The following is a 14303-nucleotide window of genomic DNA, read 5'->3' as shown; positions in this document are numbered from 1 at the left end:
CTCAGCAACAGGTGTGAGTAAAAGTTGGGGATCTGGTAGAGTTTTGTAGTGCCTGGGTCTCTCCCTTGTGTTTCCTCATATGTTAATCGATTAATGTCGGGTTTCTCATGAGCACGTACGATTAAAGTAAGAATTCTTTTAAAATAATTGAAATCGTTATAGGCGATAGGTTCTAAAAATACTTGAAATACATTTTAAAAGAAAAACTAATTGTAGACAGTATTTCAACTGCATTTTAAGATTTACTTATATTTTTGCTATAAATTAATTCTAAAAACATTTTTACAAAAATATTTTCTATTATTTTGAAAACACTTCCAAATAAAATAAAATAAAGGGAACATAGAGCCACGACGTTCAGATTAACCAATAGGGAAGAAACAGGGACAAGGAAGGAAGGCCAAGTCCAGAATGTTAACACCCAGGCCACCAATTCAACAGATCAACTCATGCAATACCTGACACGTGTAAGGACTTATGACCACAGACGTAGGGGTGGGTTCGGTTTAATTCGGTTTGGTTTTTTGCCAAAACCGAAACCAAACCGAAATTTCGGTTCGGTTCGGTTCGGTTCATTTTTTTTTCGGTTTTTTTCGGTTCGGTTTTTTTTCAGTTCGGTTTTTTTCGGTTCGGTTTCGGTTTTTTGTTTTTTTTTTCTTTCAAAAAATGAAAAACATTGAAATTTTAAATTTTAACGTATCCAACACAATCATAACACAAGCATTCTAACTATAATCAAAGACAATGAAAATAAACATTTAAAGTTGAACTAAAATCATCAATCAAGTCTTCCAAAGTCCAAACTAACAACATCACAACACAAAAATCGTACAAATGACTTAGAAAAGTTAAATTGTATGATGTTGTTCAAAGATCAGGGTTGTTTGCTTGTAACTGCATGTTGACAACTTGATTAGTAAAAGAAATGCGTGGGTGGATTTATTTAGTGTGTGTTGGATTCTTTTCCATCACAAATTCCCTAAGTAATCTACCCGAAATAAATGTTTATAGATTCTGTTACATGTTATATGAGAGTAGATTTGGAAAAGAAAGCTGAGACAAAAGTAGACAGTGCTATGGAGATAGATGTAGGTACTTCAGGATGAGGTTTGGCTCCGGAACCTTATATGGGGGATAAATAATAGGTTAGGGTTTAAAGATTTTATAGGACTTTTTTTTAATATTTTGAGCTTAAAGTTTGGCAACACATTGGGTTTAGCATATTTTAACTTACAAATTGGGTTTAGAAAATAATATCCAAAACAAATAATTAAATAAAAAAATTAATTTAATTAATTCGGTTCGGTTCGGTTTGGTTCGGTTTCTAGATCATTAAAACCGAACCGAACCAAAAGAATTCGGTTCGGTTCGGTTTTTTCAATTCGTTTCGGTTTTTTTGTTCGGTTCGGTTTTTTCGGTTTCGGTTCGGTTTGGTTTTCGGTTTTTTTCGGTTTTCGGTTTTTTGAACCCACCCCTACACAGACGTAACATGGAGGCAAGCACCTCACTTCACTACTACACCACATACTGAAATAGGGCAAGATATTTCCATAAATGGGCAAGATATTTCCATAAAAGGGCCAGATATCTCAATCATACAAAATTAGATACCTTTATATTCAATCAATCCAAATTTAGTAACTTTATTGATAATGAACCCAAATATCTCACACTAACACTGTATTAATTAGTACCATCAAATACCCTTAAAGGTCTAAAACAAGATATTTCCCATAGAATAAAATATGACGCAAACAACTATTTATAAATTATAATTGTTTTTACAGGCATAAACAATTGACATTATTTTTTTAGTGATAAAAATTAAATGAAAAAATAAGGGGAACTTTAACGAAAAGTTCTTTATACTGTTTATTCTAACAAAAAATCATATTTTTATACTAAAAAGTCAATCATGGTACTATTCATTTTATATTTATTTTTTTCATATCGTTAAAACTTAAAATTTTTAAATCATTTTCATTAGTTTCTTAAAAATAAACGGAAAGTATCCTTCGGGATGATGGATAGACCTGTGTAAATATCTATTGCTTTGAGAAGCTCCACAGATTGACGTCATCATTGCTTCCCATATCATCCCAATTCATGTTGCCACCTGGACGGCGACGTGTAGAGAGCAGAAGCCCTTCGGCCATACTATCAAGCAACTTTGGCATGGCGAACATTTCCTCCTCATCCAAGTAAAACGAGCTGCCACTTTGCTCCGCACCTCCACAATCCTTCTCCCCCTCCATTTTCTTGCTCTCCTTCTCATCATCCCCACTTTCCGACACTCCGCCAAACTCAGCTGGCCTGAATGTCTCTGCAGCCTCCTCGGCCGCCCGCCTGACATCCACTGAATCAATGGAAGCCGGAACAGGCAGGCGCCATGCGAAGTCTGCAAAATTGAGGCAGGCAAGCCTCCCTCTAAAGGCCAATGCTGCCACGTCATGCACCCGAGCTGCCATCTCTGCAGTTGGATAAGTTCCGAGCCATATCCTCGACTTCTTCTTGTTTGGTTCTCTCATTTCGCACACCCACTTGTCGTTGTTCCTCCTCCTCGCTCCTCTGTAAACCGGGTGCCTTGTCTCGTTGAAAACTCTCCTCCCCGCTCGCTTCTTCGGCGTGCTGGATGCCAAAATGACCTCCTCGTCGGAGAACGAAGCCAGCAGCAGGTTGATATTCGATTAAATAAAGTTGGGGATCTGGGAAAGTTTTGTAGTGCCTGGGTTTCTCTCTTGTGTTTCCTCGTATGATATTCGATTAAATATTGGAAAGCATTTCGAAGTTTATTTGATCTATTAGAGGTTGATGTTTCAAGGTAACGACCCTACTTGTGTTCATTTTCATGTACCTTTTTGATAGGTATTTTGTAGTTTCTTTTATTTGTTTGATATTATATGTTTTGGGTGACGAATGACTTGTTTAGATGTACTTTTAAAATGACTGAAAACGTTTTTAGAGAAAATATTTTTTGATTTCAAAAGCATTTAAAGTGTTTTTTGTAAGAATCATCAGTTATGTGCTTCTTTGAAGAAGTATTTTAAGTGTTTTTCTATAACTTACTTGCATTTTTACTAAAGATTGGTTCCAAAAATATTTTTACCAAAAAAACTTTCGATCATTTCAAAAGCAAGTCCAAACGAACTCAAAAAAGTTCCTTAAAAATGTATCAATCAATTCCTTATTAGCAACAAATAGGTTCCTTAAAAATATATCAATTAATTCCTTAAAAAAATCGATGAAGATAATACAAATTTAAATCATAAGGACAATATTGGTAAGAAAAATAATATTTTGATAAAAAAACAAAACTGACTCAGCAAGACAAGTGTACAGTCATTGGACCTAGTGAAAGAGTTTTTAGATTCCATAAACATTTTGACTGTATTTTAGAAGAAACACAAATTGTAGAAAGCACTTATTTTTGTTATAAATTAATTCTAAAAACATCTTTATAAAAAAAGTAAATACTCTCTTAATCATTTTGAAAGCTCTTCTAAACACACAAAAAAATAAAAAAAAATAACATAGAGCAACGACGTTCAGATTAACCACGAGGTAAGAAACAGGGAGAGGGGAGGAAGGCCAAGTCCAGAAAAGTTAACACCTATGAAATAAGAAACCCAGATAAATGAAGCAAGTCAACTCATGCAATATAAATTGACTTTTTGCAAAGCCCTGCTCTAATTGAAATCCAAGAAATAGGAAGAAAAGTGGAGAATATTGTAAAATTTCTAAATATAGTCAAATGTGTTGTAGGCATAATTTACTGAACAATTATGGAAGCTTTAGAGAGAGAGGGGGTGCGGCAATAGAGAGAAGAATAGAGATATGTGTAATTGTGGGTGTGTATTATCTCACCCCATTGTGCCTTTATTTATAGTAGTAGGAAGAGTAAAACCTTTCCCTTTAGGATTACAACATTTAATAGGTAATCTAATCCTAATAGGAATATAAGATACATTCCCATATTTCCTAAGATTTACACAATCACATTCCTATTCTAAATAGGACTGCAACACTCCCCCTTGAGTGTGTAAATACTCAAGTAAATGGCGCATCAAGTCTTCATTGATGAAGTAAGTACAGTTGATGAAGTCGTCGGCACAATGGGCAAATGCGAGTCTCAAATCAACGGAAGAATGCATAAAAAGTAAAACTCACAAAACCTCGCTATGGTAAAACCCAAGGTGGGAGAAAAACTTATAGCCTAAGGAGAAAAGTGAGAAGTTGTATTAAGTCAAAACTATACATCTTTTGGACGCAAGTAGAAGAGCTCTTAAGGGTATGATCAGCCCAGGATGGGTGCCTCGTTAAAACCTAGTTAGGTAGCAAAAACCCAGTGGGAAAAATGCTCCTAATCGTAGGGAAAAAGAGTGCATTAAGATCAAGTGAGTATACTTCTCGATATTCCTCCTGAGTTTGACATAACTTCCAAATGAGAACTACAAGCATTGCATATGAGTAGTTAGGCATACCAATTCCTCGGACAAGCTTCTGGAAGGTTGACTTCGGCAGTGACATCGTGTAGAGGTCAGCAAGGTTGTCTGGGATCGGTTTGCACGACTTCAATCTCTTGATGCTTTGCTGATGTAGATGTAGACGCAATATGTCTTGGTGTTGACTTCGTTGATGTATCATGGCTTGGTCGAGTTGATACATGTGGCATAATCTTCATGGATCGTCGTTGGGACTCAACGATGGATGAAAATATAGCAAGTACTTCGAATATGCTCAACAAGAACTCCTAACCATGTCTCACTTGTGGCATAGTGAAGTAAGGTGAGTCTTGGAACGATTCGAAGGTTTTGCAACTAGGGTCATATCGTGGACCTCCAAGATATTGCGATATCCCTAACGGTAAAGACATAACCATTCGGGGATTTTGCCTTGTGCGGGTTTGATAAGTAACCAGCGTCAGCATAACAAACAAGGCAAGCATCATTTTGAGGATCAGGGGGGTTAGATCCGCTCAAGATGCATTGGGATTTGCCCACGTAATACCTTCAGGGTACGTCTTTAATACCAATTCAGTGGTTGCGTGTAGGCGCGGTGCTGCATCTTTACCAATATCAACAGCGAAGGAGATGTCCTGTCTAAATACAATGAGCTAAGTACAACGAAGTGCAAAGTTGAACTTTTAGATATGGAATTTCGGATTCCATAGACTCTTCAAGAGTCTCATTTGCATATAACGTATGGACGATCATGGGTATACTCAAAGGTGACACATTCTGGGAGTAGTTCAACTGGTAGACCAAAATACCGTCAAAACAATGCTTCAACTTCAGGTCAAGGCATAAACGAGTTTTCCCAAGATCCTTTATCTCAAATTCCATCTTCAGGTGCGAGGCAGTTTTCTCAAGCTCTTCCAAAGTCTTAGTGAGATTCGTGTTAACGACATAAACTGTAACTCTAGCAATTTGGAATAAGACTTCATAGTTTAAACACACAAGGGCATAATTCATATCCTTGATTGATCAAATAATCACTTAGGCGGGTATACCACATCTGTCGGATTTTTCAATCCATAAGTGAACACCTCAAAACGAGTTAAGAGGGTGTTCCGTGGTTTGGAACTATTTGAACCAGTCCATGTAATTCTTCGGGAACTTTACACGTAAATCTCCGTATTTATATCCCCATGGAGAAATCCACATTTCATAATGCTGCTATCAATCACAGGACGTTTTAAGAGAAACCTTGCGTTGTAAGGCGTGCATCATATCGCACTATTTCATTCATCTCATAACGTTTCCTTTCCCACTTGTAACTTAACAGGGTTACCTTGGGCAGTGTAGGAACGACAGGTCCAATACACACTTTGGTAAGGAATTTGACCTGGATTGTAACTTTAGTTGTCCAATCAGTTCTACATTGTCACTTAATCAACGGAACACGGTTCGATATCGTCGTTTTTCATTTATGTTTGTAGCTACAATATAAGTGAAAACATCATCGATGATAATCTCATTTCAATTCCATTTTCTCATCCAAACTAGTATACTGGACCAAGAACTTCAAGTCTCGGGAGTAATCCGGATTAATCTCATGAGATGGAAATGATTTGAGACAGCGATCGAGTTTAGATTCATTGTTGTGTCGTGTCTTCCTCTTCCAGGGAAGTGAATCCTACTATCCGCAGGTGTACCGGACCGTCCAACAGGGGCGTCCAAACCATCCAACATGGGTGGCACACCCTCCAGGGATGTTGACTAGATGTCCGTTAAGTATGTCTATCCTTGCAGGCATGTTTACAGTTGGTATATGATCTCATCACTTTAGCTAGATCAGAGGAATGCGTCTGGAGCAACATTCTGAAATCTAGAATTTGTCGCACTTGCTTATCATACTTGTGCGGTATGGGGATCGAGATGAGACATAGTGGGCAACGTCCATGCAAATTCGCGCCGTTTTACAGGAACGTTGACGTTCTTATCTCCCCCTAACGGCGGGAAGACTGTCTCATTAAAGTGACAACCCACAAATAAGCGGTAAAGAGATCGTGTGCAAGGGCTCGAAAGGAGCTAGTGTGAAGGAGAATCATGATCGACAAAAGATACACATTCTTCTTTGAGGACCCATGGTGGTACGTTGCGGCGGCGCAACTTGGCACATGGAATGCGCACCCAAATGCGTAAATACGAAAGTCGTCAGGTTCGTACCCAATAACCAATTGTAACGTCATATAGGTTGGGTGGCAATGGGCCTCAAGGCGGACCAACATAGCTGCGTGCAAGATTGCATAGCCCTAGGCAAAGATCGAAAACTTGGTACGTTTACCAAAATTCGGGCGATCATTTAAATTGCGCTTTATGATCGCTAGGCTAGGCTATTTGGGGTGAACATGGGAATGCGATGTTCAATTAAAAACCCAAAATGACATGCAATACTTTATCGAAAACCGTCAATATAAACTCTCTGGCATTATCCAGTCTTCCAGACCTTAAGGGATAAGTAGGGTGGTGAACCCTTAATCGACCAAGAGGTTTAGCAGTAATGTGTGTGGACAAACATGTGACCAGTTTGTCGATTCATCAACCAAAACAATAAATATTTATATGGTCCGCATTTTGGTTGGATTAGTCCACATATATTCCCTTGAATCCACTGCGAAAATGGAGTCGTGTCGTATCTTTGCAAGAAATGATATAGAAAATCAATTTCCCTAATGAGCAGGATTGGAAAAGTGTGCTTGTAGGCGCAAAATCCTTACTTCAGATAAGGAGATGCATTGTAGCATCATTGTTCGACCTAAGTGTCCCAAAAGGTCGTGTTAAAGTAAGTAAACTGCTCAATCACCATGCTATAAGCCGGCCACATGTTGTGTATTCCCAGTTGGGAGACAACCCATTGGCCCCAAATCAAAGCTTCAGGCTCATTTTTGAAGGTGGTGCAAAGATATTTCACTCTATTTTCTTCAGTGGTTTCATTTATGATCATTGTCATCTCGAATATCCTTAAAAACTCAATGTCAGGAAGAATTTAAGGTCCTTTAAATGATAATTCAGTATCATTCATACAACGAGGAGCGTGCCAATGCTCTTAATCAGGTTGGATAGACCTGAAGTCGTTGTTAGAGATGTGACTTAAGTGTAAAGTTAGTGTGCGTAGTATGCATTCATCCAGACAACTAACTTTCCCACATTCCTACCAAATCACGTGTTTAATTGAATCGGTCACATGTATTAAGAAACATGATTCCATTAACTCATATTCGAGGACAATATCAATAAGATTATCCATAAGTAAAACATACACCAAACTTGAATCCAAGAACATGGAAAAATGTTCACAAAGTAAATTTACTAAGGGGATTCGGCCAATAAGGCCATCCATGTCGAAATTTTGTTCTACCAACGATGTTCAGTGGAGCAAAATCAATCTCACATATTGACTACTAGAATGGTACTCCTCAACAACATTGGTAGGGGCACGAACAGGTGCATAACCAATGATCTATTCCATCAAGACGGGAGTAGATTCTTGCAAGGTTGAGGTTCGAGGATATTATCCCTTATTCTTGAAGTTTTAGGTCTTATGTACCAAGGATCATGCTTCGAGCATGATGCCACACCTTGGCAGGCCCTGATTATACTATATGTTTATGAACACAAACTCGAAATTGTATTGTGAAAGAATATGCCATTCAGTGTATCCCTGCCGAAGCAGTGCATCACCATTTGGTTAGGTTTTGACCGAACTGGGTCGAGCCATTCTGTAAACTCCAGCCGAACTGGGTCCATACCTTTCTCTCACGTTTGTGGCAGTAATCAGATCCGAGAATTTGGTAAATTTCCACTTTCTACACTGCTGCTTCAGGAGCGAGTTAGAAACATGGAATGACGAGAAAAGTATTCTCCAGTCAAGATTCGATCGGATGTATAAAATTCATAATTGTACTCATTCATGGACGTAATCATGGTTTGCTTCAGGCAATTTCTTTCATGGTTAGACGGTCTATAGAAGCGAGCCAAAGAGCCATGGAATCCTCATTCGGGAAGTATTTTCATTTGTAATGCTTTGAGCATAAGTCTTTGAATGAAGATTATGGCGGAGGCTTATTCAGCTCTTCCTTGCCATTGTTGGCATCAATGGTTTCTCATCTTCTTGATAATCAAGTGGAGATTCACGTCTTGTACCCCACCTAAAGTGGTTTCTATTAGAAAACGTCCAAATCAGGAAAATCAAACTTGTGACGGTTCGACAATCCACTGAATTGGAAGGAACAAGATTGTGATTGCTGCTATGGGAATGAATCATCCATAAGCATGAAAGTTAGAACATTCGAGTTCTAAGACATGGTTTTCATGAAAAACGTCGGGCTTTCATGGGTGTATTGTTTTATGAAATCTTCGGGTTTCAAAGGCACTAAATTTGAAACTACAGGTTCAATTTAGTTTATGAACGTTTAGTTCATAAATGAGAGGTTCCTACAAGAAACTCATAATGCAATATACTAACTTAGTGTAGTGGATTTGAGTTGTCTTCGGGAACTTAAGTGTGAGAGCTTCGTTACTACGAAAGTATGTGATGGTTCAAAGAAGAGAAATAAATTATTGAATCGTTAATGTCCAAAAGTGATCTTCAGGTCAATAATTTTGGATTCATTATCAGATTAATGGACTGCAAGTCACTTTTAATTAATTCAATAGATCGGGACCATTTGGGGTCGATCGTAGAAGCAAAATAATATTAAAATAATATTATTGGATCGAAAATAGAGCCCTAAAAATAATTGGGCTTAATGCCATGGGTTAAAAGGCACAGGTTGGGTGCCTTAAGCATAAGACGAGGCCCAAATGTTTCTTTGGTGGTGGCTGCAGGCCACGGGTAAGGAATGGGAGACCCTAGCCGCAACTGGGTCGTGTTTTGGGCCACAAGGGAGTGCACGGACAGGTTTAGCACAAGCTGGCTTGTGGGTTGTCACGGGGATCCCAGCGAAGGCTGGTTGCGTGAAAGCAGCCCCATAGTGACTGCAGGTCACAGGCTTGGGTATGAGTGGCGCAGTGACAAGCTCAGCATATGCTGGCTATATGTATGCGGGCCAGAGCAACAAAACCCAGCAACCAAAAAGGTTGCAGCGTGTGTATGGGATGACAGCCCAGACAATTGGGTAGGTTGGATGGCTGCGGGCCAAGGCCAGTGTGCATAGGCTCAGGGCCGCAGGCCCTACTGAGGTAAAATCCAGGCCTAGGCCTGGTGATTATTTGCACAATGATGGTGTGGTGGTGTGTCGCACCATGTCTTGATTCCCCTTTTTTTTTTCAAATCCTTTAGGGTTTAGGAAAACCCAAAACATGCTTCTAATTTAATTGAATACTTTGACTCACAAATTCTACATAGCAATTATTGCGTAATGTATGAAACAAATATATATATTGACAAATATATGAACATATACAATATATATATCGGAAGGTAAATATAAATGTAGGGGGTTCATGCATCATGGGGAATGTTTTCATGCTTCATGGGTCTTTTCAAATATCTTCCTTTATTTTAAGTGTACCTGAGTAACAGAAAACAACAAAAGCCTTTGAATTTGTAGAAGATCATTCTTGAAAGCCGGAATTCTCCAATGCGTTGTATCACGTTCAACACAGAAAAATTAAATTGAATCAATTGCATGTAGATCAATTTAATAAAATAATAAATTAATCATGAAAAGAATGATTAAAACGTAATACTCCCCAAATTGAAGATCAAACTCTCTTGTTAGCGTAGCGTCAAGAGCGTGCTGATAATGTGTTGTAGGCATAATTTACTGAATAATTATGGAGGCCTTAGAAAGAGAGGGGGTGCGGCAATAGAGAGAAGAATAGAGAGATGTGTAATTGTGGGTGTGTATTATCTCACCCCATTGTGCCTTTATTTATAATAGTAGGAAGGGTAAAACCTTTCCCTTTAGGATTACAACATTTAATAGGTAATCTAATCCTAATAGGAATATAAGATACATTCCCATATTTCCTAGGATTTATACAATCACATTCTTATTCTAAATAGGACTACAACAAAATGTATTATTATTGTGGCTGTTTGATGATGAAGAAATTCTATGTTTTTGCTGGTTAGAATGGAAGCAATGCCATTTGGTAATAACCTTTCAAAGCACTACAATAGTTTGGGTCTTTTACGACTTGAAATATACGGCGTACAGACCGGCATGGTTTAAATGATATTATTCATGACATTCATAAAGTTCATATTGTAATACTTGCGCATAACCTTGCATTCACAACATCACTTTTATGCAAGTCGTTAAATAAAAATATTTATGGCTTAAGCGTTGTGTGCCATATTTGACAATTTATACGACACACTTTCCTTCTCTTTTAAAGCTTCATGTTATATTGTAAAGTGAATTCTCTATATATTTGAGTACCTACCTTTTATGGCACGAATAATACGTCGTAAATACCTTCCCTCCCCACGTGTTCTTTTATTTTTCTTTAATAAATGAGGAACCGGTACCCGGCTTGGACCGTTGATTTCAGATCCAAATCATCATATTCAATCTACACCTTTCATTTACCACACATATCCCAGGTCTTGTCTGTCTCTCTCTACCTCTCTCACGCAGTATCTCTCTCGATTTTCACTCTCTCAGATTCGTATCTCCCATTCCCAGCGGAGCTCCTCCATTCGTCCATGTCTGTCGAAGTCTTGCTGACTTGCTCTCGTATCTCCCAATACTAGCGGCTTTGATATCTCTCTTGTCTCCAACCACGGTACCACCATCATCTCCTGTCGACTCTCGACTCTCTCCCACCACCTGCACTTGACGGTCCTAACTCTTGACCACCATTTATGTTCCAAATAAGGTATGTAGTTAGGTATTTAAGAATGAAATAAATTGGGGTTTTCTAGATTTAGGTATTTGAATTTGAATTTAGGGTTTTGGATTTGGATTTGGTCAATTCTGGAATCAAATGTTAATTATAATTTGTTTAATTTTTGGCAATTTGAGTGCAAAATTAGGGTTTTGTTATTTCAAGTGTTGACAGTAAGACCCCTTGTCAATTAGTCACCACTTAGTGCTTGTTTTTTATCTGTCATCGAATACAAAATCACGACTTTTGATTTTCAGTTTACAAGTCATCATAAGGAATAGATAATTGTAGAATTATAGTGCAAACTCTTGATTTTCAGTTTCGTACTTGGTTCTGTTTCAGAATTCTGAAGAGTTTTAATTATATTGTTGGGGATTTGTTAATTTTGCTCTCTGTATGTGTGATCTGGTTAGGATTGCAGAGTGACTTGGGTTTCTTTGTATGCATATCTCGAACCTCCAGGTCACATGGGGTACTCAGCAAGGTTCTACTTTTGCAAAGGAGATGAAGATGTTACAGACTTACAGTGATATTGCAATCCAAATAATATGTGAGTATGTTGTAGTAGTAGAATAACACTAGGGCTTAGCCCACTAACTAAATTATTGTCTTTGTTGCTTAGCCTGGTACTCTGTGAGTCTGTTATAATAGTAGTGTAGTACTTTGTTTAGTTTGTATAATTGGATAAAAATGATAATTTGATTGAGTTCCTTTTGTATGATTTATATTCACTTATTTATTCTATTTCTTTTTACTATTTTTTAGGTAGCATTCAAGTCTTTGGTGAATTTTTAAACGAAGAGGTTGCAAATGCAGCGGTAATTAGTGGAAAAGTTTATACTTAATTTTATTAGTATAAAAGTCTTTATCAATTTCTAAGTTAACATTTTGTTTTGACTAGCTCTTAACTTACCAACTGAATCCATCTCCTTTGACTAGCTAGAGTATCTTAGTTGGGAACTCTATCCGTTCCCAGCGCCTAGTTTCCAAAGACGAAGTTGAGATAGGTTGGGAACTCTCTCTTTCTCTCCTTTTGTTTTAGTTCCCAAGAAAGTTGATTGGATTGAAGAAAATGGAACAAAAGGAACTGAAAAAAAATTGAAATTTGTTGGTGCTTCTGTTGATATTGAAGTTGTAATATATTAAGACCCAAAAACTAGATAAATGACTAACTTTGATGTAAATTGATAACAGAGGTCAAAAAACAGTGAGTCTTACCTTAGAGTTTTTGGGGATATCATATTTGATAACCATATGATCTAGAAAATAATATTATGGGGGTCAATAAGAATAGTGCGCGCAGTGCACTATTTTTTTTTTAACAGAAATAGCATGCATATTGTCATTTCATCGAGTCTTGGTAGGCCTGAAGTCATTTGGAAAGGCATACTGCACACCTGTTAATGCCTCATTTGCGTGGATAACTAAAATGTTCCAAGGCTGCTCTCATATGAATACTTAACAAAGAAACACACTTATCTTGAACACACTAACAATGTTGGATATCATTGCATCACATTAATATGTTTGTCCAAGAATGATGATGCTTTGTTATTCTCTAAGATCACCATTTCATTTACTTTGCATTTTTGGATAGTCTTTTGCTTGGTTATTTTTTTTCTGCCTACAATTGTAATTACAACCAACAAACAAGTCATAGGTAAATAATTTTAGGACTAGACTGTAAAGGGGTAACACCTTTCTAATGCATTTTATCAAGCAGTTGAAGGGCATATATTAAGGACAATTCCAACCTTTAAAGGGGCAGCACCTAAGTCATCCATGGACATTCACCGAAGTTCGGACGATCAACACTCAAGTTATCCCTGGACATTTACTGAAGTTTGAGGGGGGGGGGGTCAGCTAACCCCCGCCCCTTAATGCATATGCCAGTGACCATATCCATTGATCAAATATCCAATCTTCTACTTGCCGCATCAATTCTTCATGCGTGAAATGTTAGAGACTCATAAATTTATCTAGTTACAAGTATACGATTTTTATGCAGGTTATAGGAAACAATAAAACTGTAAAGGCATAATATGTGTATATTTTAGTCATTTGATACATGTATGAGTGTAAAACAATAAAACTGTGAAGGCATAATTTGAGATTTAAGTTTGTATGACAATGATTAGGTTTTCTTTAAGTATTACATTTCTTACTTGAGATTAAATTTGTATTTTTACATATAGCAGTACAATAGATTTTGTTTTGCTCCATGTGCTTATGTCTATGCAGATAGAGATAACAATTAGTGTGGTTCAAGCATTAGGAGCAGTATTTCACTCTCAAAGGACTTCGTTTGGAGGTGTTCAAGGAAAAGTGAAGTATTTCAAGTGACAAATTTCTTACCGTATGCAAAATAAGCAGTAATTGTTAATGCTAGTCTTCGTTTACAATGTACGACGTATGCCGTAATTGCTTTCACAGTACTACGACACTCAACAAACGCCATATTAAATATAAATTACGGCACACAGTTATGCTATAATTATTTTCATAGTATTACGACACTTCATTAACGCCGTATCTAATACCAATTAAGGTGCGCAAGGTACACTTTAAAGAGCATTTACGACGTATTTTGCTTAAATTATTCACGGCTACTAGAGAACGTCGTATTTGACAAAACATCTTTTACGACAGGAGCTTTTACTGCTTGGGGGCTCACGTCGTAAATAACCATTTACGATGCTCTTTGTGCACCGTAAAAGACCAATTCTGTTTTAGTGAAGGAGTTTAGAATTGGTTATAATCTTTCATAAATTGATGTACGTTCGTTGGCAGTATTTAAACGAACAAATGTGTTCCTTTTGCAAATCTTGGGAAAGCCATTTATACAAACTGATATGACCTTACAAGAATAGTTACTACGTTTATGCATCAGGTTTGGAATCCAACGTGATTGTTCAAGAAAATTTGAAAGGGTATTTGGATGTCTATAAATCAAACGGTAGAATG

General features: G+C 37.4%; 1 protein-coding gene across 1 annotated transcript; it reads right to left on the bottom strand.

Moving 5' to 3' along the window:
* Positions 1 to 1958: 1958 nt before the first annotated feature.
* LOC103425005 (dehydration-responsive element-binding protein 1A-like) lies at positions 1959 to 2786 on the bottom strand. The gene has a single exon (XM_008363090.4). It carries the CDS (start codon positions 2526 to 2528, stop codon positions 2046 to 2048), a length of 483 nt encoding a protein of 160 aa, XP_008361312.4. The 5' UTR covers positions 2529 to 2786; the 3' UTR covers positions 1959 to 2045.
* Positions 2787 to 14303: the final 11517 nt, after the last annotated feature.

The sequence above is a fragment of the Malus domestica genome, chromosome 04 (genome assembly GCF_042453785.1).
Source record: "Malus domestica chromosome 04, GDT2T_hap1".
Lineage (NCBI taxonomy): Eukaryota > Viridiplantae > Streptophyta > Magnoliopsida > Rosales > Rosaceae > Malus > Malus domestica.
Note: the sequence above shows the minus strand (reverse complement) of the source record. Positions and strands in the feature narration are given on the sequence as shown.

Excerpts from the sequence above, each read along its gene's own strand:
- LOC103425005 (XM_008363090.4), bottom strand. The coding sequence starts at position 2,528 with ATGAGAGAACCAAACAAGAAGAAGTCGAGGATATGGCTCGGAACTTAT.